Genomic DNA, 27,041 nt, shown 5'->3' with positions numbered 1-27,041 from the left:
CATACCTTTAAGTATTCATTTAAATGTATTGACCGATCAACTCCAGTCGAATTTAATGCTTACCTGGGTGTAAATACAGAATTCTGGAAATTGAGTAGTTTCTTACTCCTATGACAGCGTGTTCATTAAGGGGGCAAATTGTCGAGCGATATGAAACACTTCTTCCGTGATTTCTCAACACTCGGACCAAGAGTCAGTTTATGAACTAAGCTGGCAATGGACTTGCCTGCTACCTCTTCGTTGTTTATATCTACTCTCCATTCTTTTTTCAATCCGCCCAAATGCAGAAGACATCAACGAGGGATATTCGTACTTTTCTGCAAGAAGAACAGGTGCGGAGCTGTGGTGGAGCCACTGGCCCAATTCTGAAGGATATCAGAACCAGGTTTCAGCATCCTTATGCGACAATTCAGGCAAGATGTAGGAGCTTAGAAGGACCACAGTCACTGAAGACATTTTCATAGATAAGTTTACACAGGAGTGGCTCTTTTGTAGAAACCACTTTCTAAAATCTTTATGTTTCCCACATAATCCGTTTCTTCCTCTGACTGTTATTTTGTATTTACTGGACAATCTTTTCATATCGGCAAGGCGCCTCCTGCCTTGCTCCAATTTGTGCATGTTCTGAAGTGCAGCCTCACATGTCCTAGATCAGGGGTAGGCAACCTTGGCTCTTTTATGACTCGTGGACTTCAACTCCCAGAATTCCTGAGCCAGCATAGCTGGCTCCCAGAATTCCTGAGCATAGCTGGCTCAGGAATTCTGGGAGTTGAAGTCCACGAGTCATAAAAGAGCCAAGGTTGCCTACCCCTGTATTTAGATAAATGATGCTCCCAAGGGACCAATCGTCTGGCTGGAGGCCACATCAACGACCCTTTTTAAGGATTTGTTGGATTTCATCGTAAGGAAGGAAGCCTAGCACCATATAGCTTTTAAAGAGGAGATGAGGAAAGTGACCCATTCTCCCCAAGCAGTGAAGAAATCCCATTTCTCTCTCGCTCTCTCTCTCTCAAAAAAAGCGCCTTTTCTTAAACTACATTGCCCAGAAACCCTGAGACCAAGCGGCTACGTAGCCTCTCGAACCGACCAATCAGCGAGCGCGGAATGGAACTTTCCCTCCGCGCGTCGGCCACGCTTCCATCATTGGGTCTCACTCTCGGTCACGCCCCTAGAGACCGGGCACCAATGGGGGCGCGCGCAGGCCGCTTGGAGGCGGGGCCAAGGGAGCGGGCGAGGCCTGGCCGTCGGGGCGGGAGCCGCGGAGGAGCGGCGGGCCGAGAGGCTGATGTCTCTGGGGAGCTGCGGCCGGAAGCCGGTGGGGCCGGTCGGCGGACGCGTGGGAAGGCAAGGTGAGGGCTGCTGGCGGGGCACGTCCTTCCTCAGATCCGAACGGGAGGCTCCACTGGCCTGAGCCAGCTGCCCGACCTTCCAGATGCTCCGGGACTACAATTCCCCTGGTCCACAGCCCTCCAGGATCCGGAGGAGGGCTTGCGGGCCTTGCTGGGTGGGCATGAAAGGAGCTGCCGTCCTGGCACACCTGGGAGGCGCCAGCTATCCCCAATGGCATGCCTCTTTTGGCTGGGAATCATGGCTTTTGTAGTCCTGGTGCGTCTGGAAGGCGTGCCCAGGTGTGTCCGTCTGGCCTTCTGCATTGCAGGCTTGCCGCACCTTCTGCACGGTTACTTCCAGTCCATGGGGAGGGATGCTGCAGTTTTTGGCACTTAAAAAATGAATAAATGCCCCCCCCCAAATGAGATGGAGAGATCCGAATTCAGATCCTGTAAAAATCTGTGGTTGACTTTAAGCAAGATTTATATTCTATATTAGGCCAGCCTATCTCCTAAGAGGTTGAGAGTTGGGCGGCTTAGAGGTTTAATTTATTATTATTGTGGTTGGTTGTCCCGTCTGCCAGATGTTCAGGCTGGATTTGTCATTTTTTAATCCACCTATCCAGTCCTTTCTCAAGGATCTGGGGTAGGCAAATGTTGTTTGATGGTGTTAAAAAGTATCGTCACAGGATGTAAACTGCCCTTTGCAATTGACTGATGGTGATTTTGTCAGCACTTATGGTTTCAAGGGATGCATTCATTTTCTCACTGGTGAATATATTTTATCATCATCATCTTCATCTGTGGATAGATCCATGGCCAGTTTGTGGAATTCCTGCAGGAGTAGCTTATCAATTTTATACAGGAGTTAGGGGGAAGATTATATTACTAAAGTCCTTTCTGTATATGGACATCCATTCCTTACCCTGGTCCCTTGAGAAGGACTTCATCTCATCTGTCTAACAGCTGGTTGTCTTGGTAGGATAGTGGGACACAGAACCCAACACATATGAAGAGCATCAAATTGGGTGCTGCAACCGTCAGATTCCTGAATGGCTAATGCGGTTTTATTGCAGTACTCTGTAAAAGCACATATAGGTTTGCTAAGATGCCCACAGTTTCTCATCCTGTGCTCAAAAGTACATGCAAGTTTTTAAAGATTTATATTCTGTTTGTCCGCTTCTGAATTCAGTATCAGCTAGCAACCCTAATTTTCAAGCTGCACAATACTGCATTAGAGAATCAGAGTGGTATAAGATAACATTTGGGTACATATTGGGTCCAAACAGAAAGGTTTTTTGCTATAAGAAAGAGTGCCAAATTATGCCATCCAGGGCTAAGAAGTCGAAAAGTTAGACTTTATGATACTTTGATGCTTATCATACTTAACAATATTTAAGATTTTAAATATTAGGAAAAGGCCTTGTCATTGAGCCTGGAAACAATATTGGCAAGCCGTGCAGACCTAATATAATGCCACTCACTCAGTGCAAGACCTAGGAACTTTGGTGCTACATTCTGAGCAAGTGCAGTTTCCAAAAACTCTTTCATTTGGAGCATGTTATAGTAATTGATTGTAGATATAATCTGACCAGAATATCAAATTTGATATCTTGACCCTTTTTTTATGAGGTTTAAGAATGCGGGATAAAACTCTATAAACAGTGTATAGTGTGAACGGTGAAGCTTTGATATTCTTGGCATGAGAATATCTGTTCCAATTTTAATCTGCAAAGAGTGCATGGCATTTGTGTGAAATCAGACTCTAAGGATGGGGAAGGCTTTAATTTTAAATGGGCTGGCCTTAATCTTTGAACTCATTATCAGTATTAGGATATACAGACATTTCCATATAAGCCCAGAATTACTCCATGGTAAGCTGGGTGGCCCATAAATTTTACAAATAAGTCCCTCTAACGAAATTTACTTAGCCCAATGGATAATTGAGGAGATTTTCTGACCTTTTCTTCCTTCCTGTATTGATTCCGTTCAAGACAACGTGGTAAATACTCCCTGTGTTTTTAATAAGCCACCCCAAATTCCCATACATGATAGCAGCAGGATGAGCAGGATGCATTGTGTGTATTTTGCATTGTGGATGCTACTAGAAAAGGGAAAATAAATAACTGCAACAGTATTTTTTGCACCCAAATCCCACGATGCTAAACCTTGTGCATGCGTTGACCAGTAGAGTTTGATTTCTCTTGCCTATATCCCACTCCAGGGGAGTACATTTGGGGTGTGTAGAACTCTGGTTTTGAATGCTGAATTGCAAATTTTAATTCAGTGACTTGAACATTGAATTTCACACAGTTCTTTGGCCTGCCAAGTCAGGATTTCGCTTGTCTGTTAAGATGTACGCTTGTAAGATTACTGAGCGAGATCAGGACTTGCCAACTGCGTTCTGTCTTTCAGTAATTTGAGGTCCGAAATCAAATCCTTTGCAGATTCACAGATAAGCCTCCTGTTAATTGCTTCCCCACCTGCTCTCTGACTGCTTTCTCCGCAATATTCCAGGACTCGGTCTGAAAAGTATCACGGAGTGGTGACTGACAAGGACAGATGCAGAACTGGGCAGCTGTTCAGCTTTTTTAAAAAGTCTCCAGCCTGTTGCTCTTTAGCATCCTGCTGTTTGTGGCTTTATTGACGTTAAGCTCTGCTCTTGTTACTCGTATTCCAGGCACTTGGTTTTTTAAAAGAAGTTCTGGATACTTGATGTGTCACCCGAGGGTTGGAGTATGATCCTCTTGAATGATGTTTGTATGTTGTTGGGTATATTGCAAAATATTCGCTGGGACTGAAAGCTTTGCCTGAGCAGTGTAGCTCCATGTTTGTGGTGCAGTTCACAGGTAAGGGCGTGAATTCTGGAAGAGTGAGATAAAGCAGGAAGTCTTCCCCTCCAAATTGTTGGGTTTTAGCAGTATTTATCAAGGGTTGGTGATGTTAAGCCAAACCAGGTAAAATCATTATTCCACGTAGAGTGCCTGTGTGCCCTCAAGTGTAATACTTAGTCTTTGATCCCTGATCTTTATTCTCAGATTACACGAATTTTGCAAGAATACCACTTAAAGGTAACATTATTAAATTAAATCCGCACTCGATTGAATTGGTAATTACACCATCCTGAAGGCAGAATTCCCATCTTTTAACTTTCCAAATACTTCTGGATTTACAGAGGGGTTTATCTTCAAAAGAATATTCAATAAGAACGTTCTTAACTTCATTTTTTTTGTCATAGCCTTTTATATTTCTTGATTCTTTGTGCATTGAGATGTGTGCCAGCAAGGGATTTAAAATCCCTTTTAACTGTTTCTCTTGCACAGATAGATGTTGGGTGGAAGGTATTTCAAAATGTGGCTTGAAGTGCAAGGAACTGAAGGAAGTAGGTAATTTAAACTTTGAATTTCAAATATTGAGAAATAAATACTGATTCTAAAGTATGCAGTTAAGATGTCCTAAGGGTGGGGTTTTTTTTAGCTACTAGCTTCTACAGACATCACTCAATCTAAGCCATTACTGTATGTACTTTGATTAATTTAGAATTAGCACGATTTGCGATACCAGTCATTGTGGCTGGTAAATCATGGCTTCTGACTTAATTATGGGTTGCATCTAGCTACTGTTGTTTATTCAACAAACTATATTTAAAACAAAAAAGTGGATTGCTGTGTGAACTCCACCTTAGTCTGTAGACTAGTCATGTTGGTTATAAGCTCTTCCGGCTGAAAAATGTAGAGATCAGCAAAGTAATAATAGAAATCCAAAGGCCATAAATATTTTTTTCCTAAGAACCTTTTGAAAATGGTGGGAAGTCTTGTTCTGATTCACACAATGCCTGAAAAAAGAGGATTTGGATAAATACTAAGCGAATAAGGCTTTGCAAAGGAAACCGCAACGTAACAGTTTTAAGTTCTACTTCAAAAGGTGCTATCCAGTCAAACACAAATCTCCCTAAATTTACTGGATTTTACTTCCACTTATTGCAAGTAGGTGATATCAGTCTTAGATGCTGGCCAAGGGAAAAATATAAGAAAATGATGAGGGTGATATAATAAATGTTCATTGCTGAAAATAGTTAGCACTAGTTATTCCGACTTGTCATTTATCATCGATTATATTTTTTGCCTTAGGGAATATTAAAATTAGCTGTCAAGAACATTACTGAATTAAAGGAAGATGCCCTGTTGTACTACAGTGCTGTGATTTAATGTACAGCTCTTGCTGCTAATTTGTGCTAAGAATGTAGTTCTTAGATGCCTGGACAGCTCAGCCATCAGCTGATTCAAGAAAGATTTCTTTTCCAGTTGTCTTTTACTGGGAAAAACAAACAAACTTAGGTGTAACTCATCCTTCCACCTCTCTCAATTTTTAAACATTATAGCTCAAAGAGAAAGAATTTCGTGTCGTTTACTAACCCAGTAAATATTGTACGACTTTTTAGTAATTCTAGAATAGCTGCATGACTATTAAAAAAACAAAACCAAACATTTGTCATCTTGAACCCATTTCTGTACACAAGCCTTGTGGCTGGAATTTTTTGATGGAGAAAGACTGAAAAGCAGTTAAATTAAGAGTCATGAAAGATGGTGTGACTAGGCCAAAGGTAGGCAACCTTGGCTCTTTTATGACTCGTGGACTTCAACTCCCAGAATTCCTTTGCCAGCTACGCTATGCTGGCTCAGAATTCTGGGAGTTGAAGTCTGTGAGTCATAAAAGAGCCAAGGTTGCCTACCCCTGGACTAGGCAGATGCTAAAAGGCTCAGCGTGTGTGATCTGCAAAGAGTTATTGGCAAATGGATTTGCTTGTAGTCCTTTTCTCTGGATATCTCTCCAGATGTAGCTCTAGAAAAGATCTCTACAGCACAGATAGCTGTGTTTATGCTCCCCCCCCCTTGATTTCATTTTTCCTTCTAGGTAAATCTAGCCAGCCCTTTTGAGATAGCAAAGTCAGAAGACTTTTTAAGATGTATTGAAGAGGTCGGACGCAGCTCCTCTTGTAGGCCACCATTGGCTAAAAGTTGGTCATTCATTCTAACCACGTCTGTTCCTTGCTAGAGAAGACATAGGCGCTTCCTCCGTTTTTGATTCCATACGGGAAGCAGAGGCTTGATTCTTATAGTAAATGTTTATCATTCTGAAGTGGCCTCTCCAGCCATTCCAGGCATGGCTGAAGTCCCTTGCTGCTTCTCTCTTGAGGGCTTCGGGATTAGCATGGTGTGACATGACACCGTCATGTAAAATTCTGTCAGCAAGAGGCAGGTTGGGTTGAGATGGGACTTGACAGCAGATCTTCTCCTCAGGGGGTCTTTTCAGTAAATTCCAAGAAGAACTGGTCAAGAATGCCTGTTTATCCAGACACCTTCTCTGGCATTGGTAGTCTCCCAGCATGGGCTTCAGTCACGGAAGTCCACGGACCGGTCCACGGACTGGGGGTTGGGGACCCCTGCTGTAGCTTTGTCCAGGCGATGGTCCTCGCATTGTACATCCGCTAAATTATAGGTGTTGGAGATACCCAAGTTAAAGTTCCAAAGGGTATCATTTCAGGTGAATGAATGCAAGGCTGCAAGACAAAAGTGGATTTTTTTTACCCATTCAAGCCCTGGACGACGGGAACTAATCAAAGAGTATGTTTGTAGCCTTGGGTTGAGCTGTGGGGTCCTTGGTGCACTCTGAGCTTGGTTGTTTTCTTGCAGAGCTTTCATTACACACACACGCCCCAGGTTACACCATCATCACTAAAGAGCCCACACATCTGGAACCAGCTGGGTTGCCTGTTCTCATATTTGGGAATTGTTAGAAATGTTTCCAGAGTTGCTTCTGAAGATTTGACGGACATTTATGTCTTCCAGAGAATTGAATGCACCCTTCCAGGGTACAGGCAGGCAACATTTTAGAGCAGAAGGCACACTTGGAATTTGGAGAGGGTGTGGTGGGTGCATGACCAGACACCAGATTTGCATCTTGGAGTGAGACTGATATGGGACCAAAGACATTTCTACAAATAGCTCTGTGGCTAGGCTAGTAGCTTCACAATATTTTGCTTTGTGGCTTTCAGTTGAAAGGCAAGTGGACAAGGAACCTGCAGGTCATCAAAAGAAATGTTTTTTTTGGGGGGGGGGGCACATTAATGTCATAAGGTGACTCGTGCTAAAGGTACTCACTCCAAATTCTTTGGGGCGCCAAGTGAAACCTTCCTGATGCACCCAGATTTTTATGTCCCTCCTTCTAGGAGTTTGACGTTTTCTGCTTCTCAAATTATACGACCTGTCTTGATTATATCGTTTTCTCTTGGCTGCCCTGGCTTGAATTCTTTAGGCATTTTTGCGTGTTTTAATTTTGCTGTGTAGGTCACCTGGAAAACATTGGTAAACCCATTTTCCATCTCTCTTAGGGCTAAGCCAGCTGCCCTCTGACCTTGGAAACAGCCACCCCGTGCCATCAAACAGCAGGGCAGGATTTGCTGAAAATGGAGGGCAGGCGAGCCAGACGCAGAAGAGAATTAACCTGCTACCAGGTAAACTGGTAAACTAGGCTGCCTGTTTTGGGAATGTAGAAAACGAACTGAGCTTGGAGACATTTGACGGTGAAGCGGGGAGGTATCATGAATACAGCCTTCTCAGAATTGGGAGGAAGGGAGTCTTGATATTTCTAGCTCATTCAGCTGCCTGAATTCTGAAATTTCTGTTGCTGGTCACCCGCTAGCTAGAAGTCAACAAGGTAAAACCTTGTCCATGCTTGAGTCTGTATACCTGGGTTTATTTTGATTGGTCAGTTTGATCAGCTGGGTAAAATTAAAGGATTTGTGATCCTACCCCTCCTTTGGAAAGACCCCCAAAGCGCCACAGAGACCGGGTACAAAATACAGCATGTACTCTGTTGGTGCCACACAGTAGAAAAAGATAAACAGAAGAAATGGTATCGTCTAATAAATTATCCTAAACTGATATCGAGTTGGCTGCTATAGAACAGTTGATTGGAGAAGACGGTTTATTTATTTTATTTATTTATGAGACTTATATACCGCTTGAAGTGCAAGCACTCTCTAAGCGGTGTACACCAGTAAGCAATGTATATATATATATTTACATTGCCCCCAACAATCTGGGTCCTCATTTTACCTACCCCGGAAGGATGGAAGGCTGAGTCAACCTTGAGCCGGTGAGATTTGAACCGCTGACCTGCCGAACACAGTCAGCTAAAGTGGCCTGCAGTACTGCCCTCTAACTGCTGCGCCACCTCGGTTCCTTGGTGGTTCAGAATTGGTTTGTGCAGTTCTCCCAAAAGATGTGTTTTAAGGCAGGGATGGAAGCAGGAGTCCAAAAATAACCAGAGGACCACTGGATCTTCTTTTGTGTACAAGCCCCTTAGGCTGTTAAATGTATGGGGCAGAAATCTGGAGGGCAAAATCTTACTTGATGCACCCCTGAGCAGAGTTTCAGGCCCCAATGCTTTCTCTTTGCTGTCAAACAAGAAGAGAACTCTTAAGAATAATGGAAAGAAACCGAACATATTTTCCTGATGAAGGCAAGAATTCTGTACTGTTGTCGTATGGTTGAAAACCACCACAGCAACTCTTTCCCTTCCCATCCCTTGATCAGTTCGAATTGTAGAACGCTGTAGAACAAAGACGACCTTTCTTCATTTGAGACTGCTTTTCAGATCAAGAGTTTGGCAGCTTTAAGGGAATTTTGCCAAATGGCTCCTTGGGTGCCAATAACACATGCGCACTGCTCTGGATCGTGGCTTGCGTTTTAGGGGGCTGTGCACCTGCCATCGGGGGGAACATTAGAAGCCATGAAAGGTGTCTGCAAAGTTCTATTTTGTAAACATCTATTTTGAGCTTGAACCTTGACGCCCCGAGTTCTGGTGTTGCGAAGACCACGTCCTTATTCGAGGCAGGGGTGTATATTTTCCATTAAGTTCTTATGGCGTAGAGGACCTTGAATCTCTTGTTACATTCTGTTCTGTAATTGGAGTTCGTCCCTACTCTTTATCCAAATAATGTTTTCTCTCTGGCTCCATTTCACATCCTCCCCCGAAGTAAAATTACCAGTTTAAAAAAAAATATATCCCTTCATTTTTAGTAGGTTTAAAACAGTGGTTCTCAACCTGTGGGTCGGGACCCCATTTGGGGTCGAACGACCATTTCACGGGGGTCGCCAAACAACGCAGTCCACCATTTTTTCCCCCCTTTTCCTTAGCTGTGCTACTCCCTTTTATTCTATTGGCTTTTGAAAGCCAATAGAATAGACTCTCTTGAATAGAGTCTAATTCTATTGGCTTTCCAAAGCCAATAGGAATTGTCCAGGCTGTCTCTGCCCTGCTGAGCCCGCCAAAAGTCCCATTCTGCAAAGGGTGTTGCACCAGTTGAGTAGTCCTCGACTTATGACCGGTTGAGTAGTCCTCGATTTACGACCGGTTGGGGGTCGCGGCATTAAAAAGGTTGAGAACCACTGTTTTAAAAGCACCTTGGTCCCTTTTGCTAATAATGACCTTCTCTGCAGACAGCATCCAACCTCTGAGTCTTGACTCTTCTCCAATGGACTTGGGCATGTCTGATCCAACAGCCTGGACCACCGCGATGAATAACTTAGGAATGGCTCCAATCGGAATGACAGCAGATCCCCCTCTACGTAGTAAGTACGCTCTTGATCCAGAAGCGTGCAAATGGATCAAATATCGTTGTTCTTTAAGAATACACCCCCAAATGCCTGACATTTCTTCCTTGACAGATGAAACCCTCCTTTCTTGAGGAAAAATACATATATTTGAGCTAACATGTTGCAGAAGCGCTGGCGATAGCCCAATGCTTTCCTACTCCCCATCTCATATTAATTAGGAAAGCATGTATAAACTGAGATCTAATCTGTGTCGGTAACTAGGACCACAGATTTTGTCTTCTGAGCTTTTGGACATGTGCTGGAGCCCATCGCCAGGGTACATCTCTCTTACGTAGCCCAGAGAGAAGTTCCCTTGAAGATGGGCACCAACATGGGTCTGGAAGACTGACCCAGATTGGATCCTGCAACATTATCCTGGGACACGTAGATTCGCCTTCATTCATAAACTGAGATATTTAGCCACTTACAACTTGTTCCCTATTTTTTCCCCTACTTAGTTTCACTGCAACTCGTGACTTGGTTCATTAGCTCAAGTTATGATGGGCTATTCATATGCATGGACAGTTTTTTTGTACTTGGTCTCTTGGTGGGTAGAACGATCCACATTGTGGATAGCCTGTATCCCAGTGATTCTTATCGTAACCAATTTTTGTAGTACAGATTCTAAATGGAGGCATTGAAAATGCTGATCTGGGCAGCGTTTTGATGCACGAAAGGCTGTTTTACTCTCTCCAGTTCAAGCTCCAGTTTGCTTCCCTCTCTTCTTTCAAGTGGGTTGGGGTTCTTGGTGCCTCCAGCTTGGAAGCCATCTTTTGTGAGTCTTTATTTTTTAAACAGCAGAAAGAGCAACCCATCTGGATGAAAAAGAAGACGGGAAAGTAACTAAGCAAGTGTTTCAGAGGGTCTAGGACACTGGTTCTCCACCTGTGGGTCGGGACCCCATTTGGGGTCAAACGACCATTTCACGGGGGTCGCCAAACAACGCAGTCCACCATTTTTTCCCCCTTTTCCTTAGCTGTGCTACTCCCTTTTATTCTATTGGCTTTTGAAAGCCAATAGAAGAGACTCTCTTGAATAGAGTCTAATTCTATTGGCTTTCCAAAGCCAATAGGAATTGCCCAGGCTGTCTCTGCCCCGCTGAGCCCGCCAAAAGTCCCATTCTGCAAACGGTGCTGCATCAGTTGAGTAGTCCTCGACTTACGACCGGTTGAGTAGTCCTCGACTTACAACCGGTTGGGGGTCGCGGCATTAAAAAGGTTGAGAACCACTGGTCTAGTATAACTCGCCACGGCCAACTCACTGCAGGAGAGGAGTTACACTAATATTGAAGAAAGGGTGGAATAGAATCATTACATAAAAGATGCCAAGGGAGGGACCAAATGAAACATGAGCGACAAAAAGTAAAACATTTTTTAAAAAATAATTAAATTGAATTGTTGAATTGTCCCCTGGCGAGTTGACTGCGGTTGGTTGGGCACAACAAGTTGTCCCATTCTGGGGTTCAGCATATTGGCATCCCCAGCTTTCATTTTAGCTACACAGCAGGAGGAAAGGATGGAGAGCCACTCGAGAAGGGACTAGACAAGCTGTGGATGCTTCCTCTTCCAGATCTCTTACTCTTCCAAAACCCAGAAGATCCAGTTTTATGAGATGGCTGCATGCTGACAAACGAGCTTGGCTTTGCCAAGCTGGTTGTCGCCTTAGGAATCTCTCACAATCTTGGGCCTCTTGATTCTTAACGGATGCGTAATCTGCTTGGAATCTTCAGGGGGATTCTCGTGCGCTTACGTCTGAAATCCTTGTGTCTTTCAGACTTTGACCCCGCCCTTGGCATGATGACGGGGATCCCGCCAATTAATCCACTGATGCCCGGCTTGGGAATTGTGCCGCCGCCTATCCTGTCTGACATGCCGGTGGCCAAGGAGATCATTCACTGCAAAAGCTGCACCCTCTTTCCACCCAACCCAAGTGAGCCTTGCGCTAATGCCTGTGACTGCCCTGGAGGGCTTGCGGGAAGCCCTTGGAATTAGAAAGTCAGCCGCCACTCTTGCCCGGGATTAGCAGTAGATCAAGAAAAGGATCGTGAGGTTACAGAGATCTGGTTTCAGAGATCTTGGAAGGAGATGGGAGGTGACACCAGCTGCAGGCCTGGCGACGGAGCAGTTGCTGTCAGCTTATCAATGAGCACCTGATACCTTTTGCTCACGGAAGATTTTCCTCTCGTATCTCTAGACCTGCCTCCTCCCACGACAAGGGAGAGGCCGCCTGGGTGCAAGACGGTGTTTGTTGGAGGACTGCCGGAAAACGGGACGGAAGAGACCATTGTGGAGATTTTTGAGAAGTGCGGGGAGATCGTAGCTCTTCGGAAAAGTAAAAAGCACTTCTGCCATATCCGTTTCACTGAGGAGTATATGGTGGATAAAGCAGTTTATCTCTCTGGTGAGCGTTGATTGTCTGCCCTTCAGATTGTTTTCGGAGAGGGAGCACACTTTCTCTTTCTCCGTAATTTAGGTATAATTTAGGGACGATCGAGGGCATCCTGTCATACAGAATCACAGTCTGGTTTGGAAGCATCTCTGCTTCAGACAGGAAGGCGGTGCAGAGAGTTTATGTTGACCAGTGCTTTTTTTTCTAAACAAAAAAAAGGTGCCGGAACTCACACATGTCATACAACCCTCTTTGCCTACCCTACAAGGTTCCATCCCAAAAAAGGTACCGGAACTCTGTTCTGGGCGTTTTATGAGAAAAAAAGCCCTGATGTTGACCATCCCAAACATTTTTATATTTCTCATATCAAAAAACAAAAGTAAAAAAAAAAAAGAGAAAAGAAAGAATACTATATTACTTGGGGGGGGGGGATCATCCCTCTGAAGCTAAAATCTTTCTGTGTCTTCAACCACGTTCGAACAAGTGTCTAATTTTTAAATATTCCCTCTGCCAGAGACTTAATTAATTTGCCCACCAGGTTATCGCATCCGGCTGGGATCCAGCACCGACAAAAAGGATACGGGACGCCTCCACGTGGATTTTGCGGAAGCCCGGGATGATCTCTACGAGTGGGAATGCAAGCAGCGGATGCTGGCCAGAGAAGAGCGTCATCGCAAAAGGAAGACGGACGAGCGGTTCCACCCACCCTCCCCGCCTCCCGTGGCGAACTATTCGGACTACGAGTGCAGCCTGGTGGTGGAGAAGCTAAAAGGTAAATACTGGAAATACTTTTCATCGGGAAGATGGTCCCGAAAGCATAAACTCTGACCTCTGCCCACTTAGCAGAGGGTGATTGGCATGACATATCCTCGTTCTCAGTGGACCTCCGTTGGCTGGTTCATCCCACCTATGACAGGTAGTCCTCGGCTTACGCCCACAATCGACCACAACATTTCTGTTGCTAAGTGAGACACTTGTTCAGTGAGTTCTGCCTGATCTTACAACCTGGCTGGCCACGGTTGTTAAGTGAATCACTGCAATTGTTAAGTTAGTCAAAGTGAATCTAGCTTTCCCCGTTGCTTATCGGAAGGTCACAGCAGGTGATCACGTAACCCCGGGAGACGGCAGCCGTCATAAATCCCTGCCAGTTGCCAAGCATTTAAATTTTGATCACCTGACTCTGGGGATGCTGCAATGTTTGTAATTGTGGAAAAGACTCCCACGTCACTTTTTTCGGCGTTATAACGTTGAATGATCACTAAACAAATGTTTGTAAGACAAGGAGAACTTGGGTGCCGTTTACAGGGCACAGCAATCCAGTTCCCATTTTTATCAAGATGTATTAGGCTTAGTTTTCATCGGGCATGATGCATTGGGGGAGCTCAGCTGATGCCTCTCCAGGATCTCCAATAGGGATCAGAATCAGAATAGAGCTGGAAGGGTGCTTGGAGGTCTTCTAGTCCAGCCCCCAGCTCAAGCAGGAGATTCTATATCTCCTCATTAGCTGCACTCTGCCTTTTTTTTGGAGTGGAGTGCTATGAATTTGAACCCAGGACCTTCTGCAGAGAAAGCAGAGATTCTATCCCTGAGTTTTGCAGCTCAACACATAAATATAGTGTCCACATCCAGCTCGAGAATCCAAATAAACTTCCAGATTAATTCCGTTTTGGGAAATCTTAGTTTATTGAATACACTGCGTAGTTATGTCAAAGTAAAACTAACTCTGAGGTTCCCACTACCAATTTATAGACTTAAGCTGTAGTTTTCCCAGTCAAACCCCCAACGTCTTAACGTAATCCATATCAACAAGTCCACTTTGTTATGGGAACTGTCTGCTTCAAATCCACACCTGTTCTGGTGTCCTTGACAAGGCTTCAGGCTCCCACCGTCTGCAGCTGAATCGAAGTTTTGTTTTCTCCGTCTGCCCACTTGAGAGTAACACCTCCCCACTCCTTTATGTAAAGGCAAGTTGAAATGCAGAGGCACATAGCTGCCAGAGTTTCAGGCTTCGACATATAGAGGAGAACATTGCAACTGGTGATAAGGTGAGCCTCCTCACCCAAATTTGCACTATGTTTGAGTGGACAATTCCACCTCAGTCGCCCCCTGTGAGGAATCCCTCTCTTCCTTTGTTGTGCTTTTTAAAAAATCTATCCTCGTAAAGGGATGACTTACTTTAATCCACGTGCCCAGCAGACAAGGCTGTGCTTGTAACTGAACTGGGGTTTTCCTCTTCATCTAGTGGATGCCAAGTTTTTGGAAGCAGTTCAGACGTTGCTGGCCTGGCTAGAGAGGGGGGAAGTGAACCGGAGGACGGCCAACAGCTTCTACACCATGGTCCAGTCCGTTAACAGCCACATCCGCCGACTGATGAACGAAAAAGCGGTCCACGACAAGGACATGGAGGAAGCGAAGGACAAATTCAAACTGGCTTTGTCGGGGATCCTTGCTCAGTGTAAGTGCCAGGGGATAGCAACCAGGGTGATTTGCGTAGCCTGCAAAACGTGGACATTTCTTGGTTACGTTTTCCAGCGAAGGTGAGACAGAGGAGATGTAGATCTAAAATATGCACCTACCTGCTTAGGGAAGGTGTTTAGGTCCACCTGTTGTGCATGTCTAAATGTTCTGCCAGTCTAAGGAAAGAGATAGGTACATGGTGTGTTCCGGATCCCGGTTTTTCTCCCTTCTACCCTTCCTCCCCAATTTTTGATGGGTAAGGAAAAAAAAAGAACCCTCAAAGTCCAAATCCTCCAGCTTAAAGATCTTTCCTGGCAGGAAAACATGTAGGTTGCAGAATCTGTGTCCTTCCTTGCCTTATGGTGATGATGTGACTTCTCTACTTTTCCACTGAGGCCTGTTCCAGAACTAAGGTACGTGAAGGTCACGTTCTCTAGGCTCTTGTCTTTTGAAGGCCGATACCAAAAGGGTCAGCAAATGTACAGTGCTCTTCCAAGCCATTCGCCCCGTCGGAAGACCAGCCACAGATGGTCCTCGACTTGACAATCACCACTGGGCCCAAAGCTTCTGTCGCTAAGCGAGACATAGGTTAAGTGGACTTCGCCCCACTTTACGCCCTTTCTTGCCACCGTTGTTAAGTTGAACCACTGCAGTGGTCAACTTGATCACACGGTTGTTAAGTGAAACTGCCTTCCCCACTGACATTGCTTGTCAGAAGGTCACAAAAGGGGACCCCGCAACCGTCGTAAATGTGAGTCGGTTGCCAAACATCCGAACTTTGGTCACTTGACCGCCGGGATGCTGCAATGGTCGTAAGTGTGAAAAACGGCCACGAGTCCCTTTTTCCCCCCCATGCCGTCGTAACTTCGAATGTTCACTAAACGAATGGTTATAAGTTGAGGAATGCCTGTGCTTTTTTCCTGCCGTGGGTGATGCAGCTGGCCACATCTGGAAGGCAGCTCTGTTTTTCGCCAGATTAATTTCTAAGGGAGGAGCAGAATTAAAGCTACGCGGGTCTTCCCCCCCCCCAATATGTCTCAGTTCTGTTTCCTGCCCTAATGATGGGGCTTCCTGCAAACTTCCCTAAAATTTTGCTGACTGGAAAGGGGCTTAGGCAGCCAAGGTAGGTTGATAGCCCAGTCCTCCTCCCCCCCTCCCACTTTTCTTTTCACTCGAAGATCTGCAGGTCATTTTTCTTTGAGATTTGAGATGTCCAGGTAACGTAACTATGCCGTATTTTTTCCCCTCTCCTTTTCCATGTTCTGAACCCTATTCTAGTCCTTTAATGCTTTCTCCATCCTTGTCGATGCTCTGCAGTTTTCACTCTCCTGTTTCTCCCTAGCATCCATCTCTAGGATCCACAGAGAGCGGCTACAGCAGTGGTTCTCAACCTGTGGGTCGGGACCCCATTTGGGGTTGAACGACCAGTTCACGGGGGTCGCCAAACAACGCAGTCCGCCATTTTTTCCCCCTTTTCCTTAGCTGTGCTCCTCCCTTTTATTCTATTGGCTTTTGAAAGCCAATAGAATAGACTCTCTTGAATAGAGTCTAATTCTATTGGCTTTCAAAAGCCAATAGGAATTGTCCAGGCTGTCTCTGCCCTGCTGAGCCCGCCAAAAGTCCCATTCTGCAAACGGTGCTGCACCAGTTGAGTAGTCCTCGACTTACGACCGGTTGAGTAGTCCTCGATTTACGACCGGTTGGGGGGGTCGCGGCATTAAAAAGGTTGAGAACCACTGTGGTAGATGTAAGTCAGTGTTCCTCAACCTTAGCCGCTTTAAGATGGGTGGACTTCAACTCCCGCCTGAAATTACATTTTTACTTAACAAATTACATTATTCCAATAATCAGTTGTAGCATTACAGGCAAAAGATTGGCGGGGAAACCGAATAGTAATGGAGCAGGGGTTTTTGCATTTGCCATTCCAAGTCTTTTGCGATTTTCCCGGTCCCAATTACAATCCTCTTTTTGCAAACCCGGGCACAATGGCTCAGCGGTTAAAGACACAGAGCTTGCCAGCCGGAGAGCTGAGAGCCCGGGTTTGAGACCCGCACTCCATGCAATGGGGTGGAGCTCCAGTTCCTGCCCACCTAGCAGTTCTAAAGCATGCAAATGCGAGTAGATAAACAGGTACCATTTCAATGCACCTTTGGCTTGTAGCCTGTGCTGACCACAAAACCATGGTCTTCGGACAACCTGGGATCCCTTGGCTAAGAAACAAAGATGAGTACCCTAGAGTTGGACACGACTGGACAGGGAGACTTTTAACTTCACCTTTTCAAACGGGAGCTTCTTTCTGCTTAAGCAATGCTTTTTTTCCCAACGTCTTCCTTCCTCTTCAGTTTTTAGAGACATCCTTCTCCTTTTCCCATACATTGTTTCCCCTACTTTTGCTGCCTCCTTCCCCTCCTCCTTCTCCTCCTTTCCTCCTTCTCCTCTTCTCCCTTATTCTCCCTCTTTCCTCCTCCTTTCCTCCTTCTCCTCTTCTCCCTTACTCTCCCTCTCTTTCCTCCTTCCCCTCCTCCTCCTCCTTCTCCCCTTCTCCCTTACTCTCCCTCTTTCCTCCTCCTCCTCTTCTCCTCTCCTTCCTTACTCTCCCTCTCTTTCCTCCTTCCCTTCCTCCTCCTCCTTTCCTCCTTCTCCTCCCTTATTCTCCCTCTCTTTCCTCCTCCTCTATCCCTCTTCCTCCTCCCTCTTCCTCCTCCCTCTCCCCCCTCCTCTTCCTCCTCTTTTTTATGTCTCCCTGATTGGATCAAATTCCCTCAAAGTCAAATTCCTACAGGTGCTCCATGCTGCTGCTGCTGCTGCTGGCAATGCTACCTCTGCAACTCTGGATATTTCCACCCGGGGACTCCACCTTCTCTAACACATCATCTTTTTTTTTTTAATAAAAATTACGCTTTCTTACTCCTTTACTCCTTTTTCTTGCCCCCTCCACCCCCCACCCTTCCCCTTTGGATGATATTGTGGTCCGGTTTTGCCTGCTGATTTTGAACCTGCAGTCGAGCAGATAGTGGCCGTGTACCATTCTGCCTGCAAACAAAAGGCGTGGGACCACTTTACGAAAGCGCAGCGTAAGAACATCAGCGTGTGGTGCAAGCAAGCTGAGGTGGGTACCTTCCAGTACGTTTCTCCTAGCTGCAGTAGGGCCTCTAGGTTGGCTTATAAAGGATGGACTTATTAAACCCTGGACCTGCAAAGGTAAGTGGCAGCACACACACACACACACCAATAGCAGCAGCACTTAGACTTATATGCCGCTTTGAAGTGCTTTGCAGTCGTCTCTAAGCGGTTTATAGAGTTAGCCTATGGCCCCCACCAATCTGAGTCCTCATTTTACCGACCTCGGAAGGATGGAAGGCTGAATCAACCTTGACCCCCCACCAGGATCGAACTCCAGGCTGTGGGCAAAGTTAGCCTGCATTCAGCACTGCGCCACCAGGGGCTCCTAATAGCACTAGCAATAGTTGGGGATCTGACATTATTCCATAAACTAATCAGTCTGGCCAGGATACAAACACCAGGCTAAGCCATTGAACAAGCAGATGCCCAGCACAACCATGGCTGCCACTAGATTGTAAGTGTGTTGCGCAAGCACTTTATTGAGTCAGTTTTGCCAAAAGTAGCAATGCTGACGTCCACGTCACAGTGGCAGCCGTCAATCAAAAGGCCTGTTCATCTGGCCTGAGAAGGATCAGTAACTGCAGAGCTGATCCCTGGGAGGGGAAAAAAAAAAAATCTCCCAGTCGGTCAAGCCAACTAAAATAATCCCATATAGAATGAAGACATTGACTGCAGTCAACAGAAAGTTCAGGTAAGTGGTCTGACAGGTAACCTGTCCTTCAGGATGAGGCTTTTCCCTGTTAAGAATTCATTGTTTTTATTTCAGTAAAGGTTCCGTGGGAATGAAACTAAATGAAATACGGATCCAGCCTAGAGAGGATTTAATAGGCTTACATCTAGAACAGCGGTTCTCAACCTGTGGGTCGGGACCCCATTTGGGGTCGAACGACCATTTCACAGGGGTCGCCAAACAACGCAGTCCGCCATTTTTTTCCCTTTTCCTTAGCTATGCTACTCCCTCTTATTCTATTGGCTTTTGAAAGCCAATAGAATAGACTCTCTTGAATAGAGTCTAATTCTATTGGCTTTCAAAAGCCAATAGGAATTGTCCAGGCTGTCTCTGCCCTGCTGAGCCCGCCAAAAGTCCCATTCTGCAAACGGTGCTGCACCAGTTGAGTAGTCCTCGACTTGCGACCGGTTGGGGGTCGCGGCATTAAAAAGATTGAGAACCACTGATCTAGAACATTTCCATTTCCATCTCTCTCTCTCTTTTTTTTGTTTTACAAAAACATTTGGGACTCACTGTTCTTTAAAAAAACAGGAACCAATTCTCCTTCTTCCTAGGGACCTTTCAGTTCCATTAAGAACAAAACAAAACGAAAAGAACAATGGAACTTGGGCTGGGAGATACAAGTTGCTATAGTAGAGACAGTGGGTAGATCTGCAGAAGGTGTTCATTGGTTTTGAAAAAGATACATCTTTGTCGAAAAAACAGTCCAGCAGATCAGAAAATCCCTTTCTCGGGACAGCAGTTCCCCAGCGATGGTGCTGTTATTTAAACCCTGCGTCCTGAGCAGCTTTCTAGAGATTTCCATCCCCAGTTTAGTACATTTGGTATCTTTTTTTGCATGCAGAATTAAATGGCTCCAATGATTTGGCTCTGGATTGAAATAAGATTTAAAATGGGGGACTGTGTGCTTGTTTGTGGGTGTATGTACGTATTGCATTAGGAAAGCTGGGAGAAGAAATATTTGCTTGAAACTTTGGGAAGCTGCTGCTAATCAGATAACTAAGCACCCTCCAGAGGTTTTGGCCTACTCGCATGTAATCCTTTCTTTAATAAACACGCCACTGTAATGCAAAACTTCTGGAGAGCTTGCTCGGAGATAAATCTTCTCAGCTAGGGGGAGCATCTGTATCTAAGCTGGATATTTACAGAATAGCAGCCTCTGTTCCCAGGAGGCTCTGTTGATTTTGGTCGCTGATTCTTGTTCAAATGCAGAAAGAAAGCGAACCTAGCAGACTTTCCTATAATTTTTATTGTAAGGCTCTTTGCAAAAATGTTAACAGGGTGTTCAAATATTGGAGTAAATATGCCTTGTTTTCCAATAATGTTTGTGAGGACACCCCTTAACACCCCTTAACATAAATAGGGGGCAGGGCTTCCCTATTTATGGAACTATGTCTTCCATCGTTCCCAGCCGGGATGGAAGGCATTAGATTCCCAACACATGCCAGGAAGCCCAGTTCTGATCAGGGAGGCTTACTGAACGCAAATCAAGAGCAGTTTTCACAGTGGCCAAACCGCATGGTCATATAACAGAAAAAAAACAAAGCACTCGGGTGGTTGCTGAAGTGACTTTGCTTTTGGAAGACCCAGAGGAAAACAGGATTTTATTGGAATAAACATGGAATATTTGGAATGAGTCAAATGTGGATTGGTTTGGTTTATATTTTGTGGCTTCGGTTTATGTGCCATTTTTCATGACGGACCGTGCCCAAAGTAGCTCATAACAACCCTTTAAAAAAAAACAAAAAAACACCCCACCTTTTAAATCCTAGGAACTCCGTAACCTTCACAATGATGAACTGATGGACATTCGCCGGGAGGAAGCAATGGAGATGTCTGATGATGAAACGGAGTCAGCTGAGAGCAAAGATACTGAAGAATCAGGTATTTGTGCCAATAGGGCCGCTGCTGAGCCATCCTGGGAATTGGTTCTCCCATCTGGAGCACCCCCATGCTTGGGATAGCCTGGTTTAGAAGAAGCTACCGGTAGAAGATACTTTGCACAGAGTGGAATTCTGACCTGAAATTCGTGGTCAGGACAACTTAACTCATCTCAGTTTCCTGTCTCCCCGCGTCCCAGTTTTAGTTTCACAAACAGAAGCGCTGAAGGAGGAAAACAACAGCTTACGGTGCCAGTTGGACGCTTACCGAAATGAAGTCGAGCTCTTGAAGCAGGAGCAGGGCAGAGCAGGGCGAGAAGACGACCCCGGCAAGGATCAGCAGCTGAAAATCCTCCAGCAGACTTTACAAGGAATGCAGCAGGTGGGATGGGGGGAAGGGTTCTCTTGTCTTGTGATGCGGAAGGAAAACGTCCCTCAAATCAGGGGTGTCAAAGTGCCGGCCCACGGGGCCAGATGTGTCACGCGTAAGCCGCACCCACCCCAGCTCCGGCAAGGGGGGGAAAAAGTCGCAACACGTCGCAACACGTCACGTGACATGGCGAGTTTGAAACCCTTGCCTCAAATGGTTCCTTTCTGTCCTCTTCCTTGGGGCACAGCTTGGGAGATTTATACAGGTAGTCTTCAACTTACAACTGTTCATTTAGTGACCGGCCGAAGTTACAACGGCACTGAAAAAAAGTGACCATTGTTCACACTTGTGGCTGTCGCAGCATCCCCGTGTGGTCACGGGATCAAAATTCAGAGGCTCGGCAAGTGGTACGCATTTATGACCGTCGCAGTGTCCCGGTTTTGCAAACTTTTTTGCGATAAAGTCAACAGGGAAGCCAGATTCACTGAACAACTGTAGCAAGAAAGGTCATAAAATGGAGCAAAATTCTTTTAGCAACTGTCTTGCTTAGCCACAGAAATTTTGGGCTCAATTTGTGATCGTAAGTTGAGGCCTACCTGTAACTTATCAAAAACCTTTCCCAAATAAAAGGGACAGCTGGGCTCTGCCTTTTTAAAGGACTAACTCGGATGACACACTGCAGTAGGCAAACGCTCGAGATCTCCCCAGTTCTTCATCAAAAAAAGAGGATAATTTAAAAAAAAACACAGGAACAAAGAAAAGAAGGTTGAATCTTCCCAAGATGGGGCTGTAGATGTAATAATCTTCTCTAGAGCTAAACTTGGCCTTTGTTGTATTTATTCGTGCATTATTTAACTTTTCGTTGTCTGGATGAGAATTGTCTTAAATTACCATGTGGTGTAGTAGTAATATAAGTAGCACATTGCTACACTGCATTTTCTTCCTCCGTTTCAGCATCTCCTAAAACTGCAGGAGGACTGCGAAAGAAGAGAAGCTGAATTGGAAAAAGTGAAAAAAGAAAAATTAAAGCTTGACAAATTGCTTGAGAAACTGAAGGAAAAGGTATGAATTGTTCTTAGCTAATGACCTTATAGCGGTGTTTCTCAGCCTGGGGCAATTTTAAGATACGCGGGCTTCCAACGGCCAGAATTCTCCAGCCAGCCATTACAATCTTACAGGCTACATTTTCCATATCAGACTTTGGACAGTGTGATTCTCTGCTTTTTCGGGATAGGAGGCTGTCATAGACAGCGGTGCCTTCTGATGGATCTTTAAAAGAGTCCATCGTGCAGTTTTGCCAAAAACAAATAATTTTGCAGTGTACACTTCTATCCCCCTGAGATTTCAAAGACTATGAGTTTTAAATATATGAGCAGTAACAGCTCAGAAATCAAACATACGGAACTTGGCAACATATTCTGAGAAGTAGGTGGCCCATATTCCATACTTACGGTTCTACTTCCTCTGAAAGGAAGAAAAGATATAAACTGTATTAAAAGGTCTAGATTCTGTGCCAAGGAAATTTTCAGTTTGGATAAATGCAGACATTTCATATGTCTGATTATTGGAGTACAGTAACACTTAAGTGCCTGTTAGTTACAATATTTCCATTGGAGAATTTGGATGTTTTTCATATAAAGAAATCTTAGTTTTGTCTTAGAGCAGGAGTAGGCAACCTTGGCTATTTTATGACTCATGGACTTCAACTCCCAGAATTCCCGAGCCAGCCACGCTGAGGGGAAGGGAGAGGTTTCCAAGCTGAGCCATGCTGGCTCAGGAATTCTGGGAGTTGAAGTCCACCAGTCATAAAAGAGCCAAGGTTGCCTACCCCTGTCTTAGAGCAACACTGTTTTTTATACCAGCTTGCCTTCTTATACAATGCTTCTCAGCTGCCTATCTCAACAAGGAACTCTGTAAGGCAAACAGAATTAAAATGAAATGAAACAAGTATAAACATTACAAGAATGAAAATCCAAACCCAGTCCAGTCACTAGTACAATTAAGAAGCAGGTCCCTGCACACATATACTTTGAAAAAGATTAGCTGCTGTGCTAGCTTTGTTCCCTTGAATTACCAAATTAACTTACTGATAAATTCCTTATTAAACTTGGCAGCAAAGCTAAGGCTATTTGAATCATCAGGAAGGCAGAAGAATTCTTGTATCAAGAATGATACACTCTGGAGATGATAACGTTTCCTTTTTCCAATTGAATGCAGCAAGAACTGGCAGGTGGACCTGACAGAGGGAAAGACTCAACGGAAGCTAAAGATGGAGTAGGTGGTCTCCTGAACATTATGCATGTTGGTACTTACCATGCTTGTTGTTTCCTTCTTGTTTGAATCCATTGCACCTGATTTATTTATTTGTTATTCTGTGTTAGAAGGATTGAGAATTTCATCCGGGAGTGAAATATAAAGTTGCTTCTTGTCCCAACTGGCTTTTTAAGGGATGTCATTTAACTTAATTGCCTATGGCAGTATAGTTATTTCAATGTCTGCAGAGCACAATTAAGAAATCAACATGTTGTTAAGAGACAAATCAGGAGTAACGTGCTGATTACCCTTAATTCTGTAGAGTCCTTGTTGCTCTCTAAGCTTGTTTGTTTGCTTGCAGACATTTCATTACCCGACTAGGTAACATCATCAGTGCTACTGAGAATGGAGTTTGCTCCCTATTGATATACAGTAGCTTGGTCTGCTTGCATTGCCGATGGTTTTCTGCTTAGTAATTCCTTCATTGGGATACTGTTTCCTGCTTGATCGTTTGTCTGGTGTTAATCCCTGCTTATCTGGATGTGGACTGTTGACAGAAACTCTTTTGTTTTGGTCCCCTTAATTCCTTTTAGGACAATGACTTGTCCACCATTGGCTCAAAGAGTCCAGAGAAGGAAAGACTGCTTGAGAGAGGACTTCACTGCAACCCTTTAAGATTGGAGAGGGAAGCTTTACTAGTGGGTAAGGACTTCTGACTTTGCAGGATTCTTGAGGCTTAAGATTTGAATTAGGACCATCAGAAGCTGCTTTGCACAAGGTGCCATTTAGCTACCTCTGAGAGGTCCATATCTTGACTAAGAGAGGTACATATCTTGACTAAGAGAGGTCCATATCTTGACTAAGAGAGGTCCATATCTTGACTAAGAGAGGCCTACGGTGCTGGGCCATTCCACCTTGGTTCTGAATCTGATCGAACATCTGCTGAAGCAAAGCCTGTGGGGCCCCATTTTATTCCATCCATAGAGAAGACAGATTGTGCATCTTTCAGGTCTGGCCCGGCTATTCTGTGCCCAATAACCTTTCCTACTTAGCCCTCCAAAATACCAGAAGGCTCTTGTAAGAAATTTGGGTGTGTTCTATGTTGGCATCCCCATTTCTTGGGAATAACACTCCTCCCGATTTTTTTCTTTTTTTAGGGATAATCTCAACTTTTCTGCACGTTCATCCTTTTGGGGCAAGTATCGAATACATCTGTTCCTACCTCCAGCGCCTGGACAGTAAGGTAGGCGGGCAGATTAAAATGTACACTTCTAGATGGTTTGGCCACCTTTAAATGCATCTCAAGCTTTTGCTACCCAAAGAGCCTTTTGTGCTTTTGGAATGCTCCTTTTCCATTGAGTGGTTCATCTCGAGCCAAGCACAGGTAGTCCTTGACTTATGACCACAACTGAGCCCCAAATTTACGTTGCTAAGTGAGGCATTTCTTAAAGTGAATTTTGACCCATTTTACCATCTTTCTTGCCACAGTTGTGACGTGAATCACTGCAGTTGTTAAGTTAGTAACATGGTTGTTAAATGAATCAGGCTCCCCCATTGACTGTCTTGTCAGAAGGTCGCAAAAGGGGATCACATGACCCCAGAACACTGCAACCGTCGTAGATATGAACCAGTGGCCAAGCATCTGAATCTTGATCATGTGACCGTGGCAGTGCTACAATGGTTGTACGTGAAAAACGGTCATAAGTCACTTTTTTCAGTGCTGTCGTAACTTTGAACGGTCACTAAATGAACTATTGGAAGTTGAGGACCACCTGCAATGCAAACTGTGCGCCTGAACCCCTATGGACTGAGTTTGCCCCTCATCCTAAGAGATTACATTTTTTTTTAAATTTCATGCGATCTGAACTTCTGGGGTTGATAAAACCATGGCTTATCATTCCCTGCAATGTCTGGTTTATTCAGTGGGCCAGGCTCAAAGCCTAACTTAATGTGACATGCAGATCTAATCATTGTGCTCTACAAGACACAGTTTTTGGCTTAGCGTAATGTGAACTCCTCTTGATTGTAGCTTGTTCAGCAGTATGCTGAGACCATATGTTGTAAATTCAGACACTGGGTAATTGAGGATGCTGTGGGTCTGTTAACAAAGGCCTGCACCCTTCCTAAGCACCGTATGGCAGGGATCCCCAACCTTGGCGACTTTGAGACTTGTGGACTTCAGCTCCCAGAATGCTGGGTGCCTGAGAAATTGTGGGAGTTGAATTCCACAAGTCTTAAAGTTGCCAAGACTGGGGACCTATGCCTTTTGGTTAAACAATAGAGCAGCAGTTCTCAACCTGTGGGTCGGGACCCCATTTGGGGTCGAACGACCATTTCACGGAGGTCGCCAAACAACGCAGTCCGCCATTTTTTCCCCCTTTTCCTTAGCTGTGCTACTCCCTTTTATTCTACTGGCTTTTGAAAGCCAATAGAATAGACTCTCTTGAATAGAGTCTAATTCTATTGCTTTCAAAAGCCAATAGGAATTGTCCAGGCTGTCTCTGCCCTGCTGAGCCCGCCAAAAGTCCCATTCTGCAAACGGTGCTGCACCAGTTGAGTAGTCCTTGACTTACGACCGGTTGAGTAGTCCTCGACTTACGACCGGTTGGGGGGTCGCGGCATTAAAAAGGTTGAGAACCACTGCAATAGAGACTGACTAGTTTTCATCAGTTAGTACCATTCTGTAAAAAAGATCCTGTGGGAGATGTTCTTCAGAAGGCAGAAATTTTATTTATTTTATTTTATTGATTAATGGGGAAATAAATGTTATCTATTCAGATCTCCAGCATGGCAATCAACTTAACCATTTGATGGCGATTTTATCATCCCAAGAGATTATCCTAGTTTGTTAGTTTTAGTGACATGCTGCTTCTTCTTCTTCTTTTTTTTTTTTTTTGTAGATTTGTGCCACTGAAGTGGAAAACCTCATGACACGACTCCAGCATACTTTCAAACAAGAGATGAATGGGGTTGGAGCGAGCCTAGAGAAGAGGTGGAAATTTTGTGGTTTTGAAGGACTGAAGACTATAACCTGAATGTGAAGCCAGGAGTCCTTTGAACTCTTTAACAGAATGTGCAATATTTGCAGTATGCATAGATACAGTTCCCTCTTGGCAAAGCCAGTCCTTGAAACTGCATCAAAAAAATTGGGGGCCAGTTTTTAGGGACTGTAAGGATGTGGTTGTTCTTTTGTTTGTTTGTTCATTACCCTAACGAATCCTTTTGCAATGGACTGTCATACACACTCTTGGCTTTATACTGACCCTGTCCTTTGGATCTTTGATACTTTTTACAACTCCCGTTGGCTAAAAACATTTTCTTTGAACACGACACACTCAGGCCTCTGTTTAACATTTTTACCACTGAGAGCAGCTAAAAGAAAATAAGTACAATACAATACAATATAATAAAATAATCAATAATGACATTGGAGACATTTCTTTTCTGGCCTCTCACATCGTTTCATAATATAGAGATGCTCGTTATTTTGAAGCAGAAATTTCTGCAACGTTGCAGCAAAAATATGTTGTGGGGAGTCATGTCAAAAGAGTGAAGTTTTTAAACTTGTTCAAATTTGGAGTCCAGGGTGAACAGTAAACGTGGTGGTGATCAAAGCAACAAAAAAAATAAAAGCAAAAAAATCCAGATCAATCTCTTGAAAGTGAGAAGGAAACGGGATCCTTCTACAAAAATTCCAAACTTAGTTTCTGATGTATGTTCCATTCCCCAAAAGCTTGGAAAAGTATTTAAAAAAAATAACCACTCAGCGTCCCACTTCCGAAACGGAATAGCAGTAATGCCCTGCTAGGGAGAAGAAAAGAGAGAAAAAATAGCCCTGTAATGAGGGGTCGA

At 44.6% G+C, this 27,041-nt stretch overlaps 1 protein-coding gene across 5 annotated transcripts; it reads left to right on the top strand.

The window, feature by feature from the left end:
* The first annotated feature begins 1,232 nt into the window (after positions 1-1,232).
* On the top strand, positions 1,233-26,621 carry ENOX2 (ecto-NOX disulfide-thiol exchanger 2). Of its 5 annotated transcripts, none has more exons than XM_039330767.1 (15): positions 1,233-1,349; positions 7,720-7,842; positions 9,833-9,964; positions 11,762-11,917; positions 12,182-12,388; positions 12,915-13,148; positions 14,619-14,831; positions 17,836-17,942; positions 20,459-20,570; positions 20,767-20,948; positions 21,891-21,998; positions 23,154-23,210; positions 23,783-23,891; positions 24,347-24,432; positions 26,090-26,621. In XM_039330767.1, the coding sequence occupies exons 1-15, from the start codon at positions 1,286-1,288 to the stop codon at positions 26,222-26,224; spliced, it is 2,025 nt and encodes a 674-aa protein (XP_039186701.1). In that variant the 5' UTR covers positions 1,233-1,285; the 3' UTR covers positions 26,225-26,621. The 5 variants fall into 5 exon arrangements, with proteins under 5 accessions (XP_039186701.1, XP_039186691.1, XP_039186731.1 ...); XM_039330757.1 differs by having other exon boundaries at positions 23,154-23,237; XM_039330777.1 differs by lacking the exon at positions 1,233-1,349 and adding an exon at positions 4,035-4,177 and having other exon boundaries at positions 23,154-23,237.
* The last annotated feature ends 420 nt before the right edge of the window (positions 26,622-27,041 follow it).

This window comes from Crotalus tigris, unplaced genomic scaffold (genome assembly GCF_016545835.1).
Source record: "Crotalus tigris isolate CLP2741 ecotype Arizona unplaced genomic scaffold, ASM1654583v1 scf7180000017622.5263843, whole genome shotgun sequence".
NCBI classification, from domain to species: domain Eukaryota; kingdom Metazoa; phylum Chordata; class Lepidosauria; order Squamata; family Viperidae; genus Crotalus; species Crotalus tigris.
This window is presented reverse-complemented; position numbering and strand designations above follow the sequence as displayed.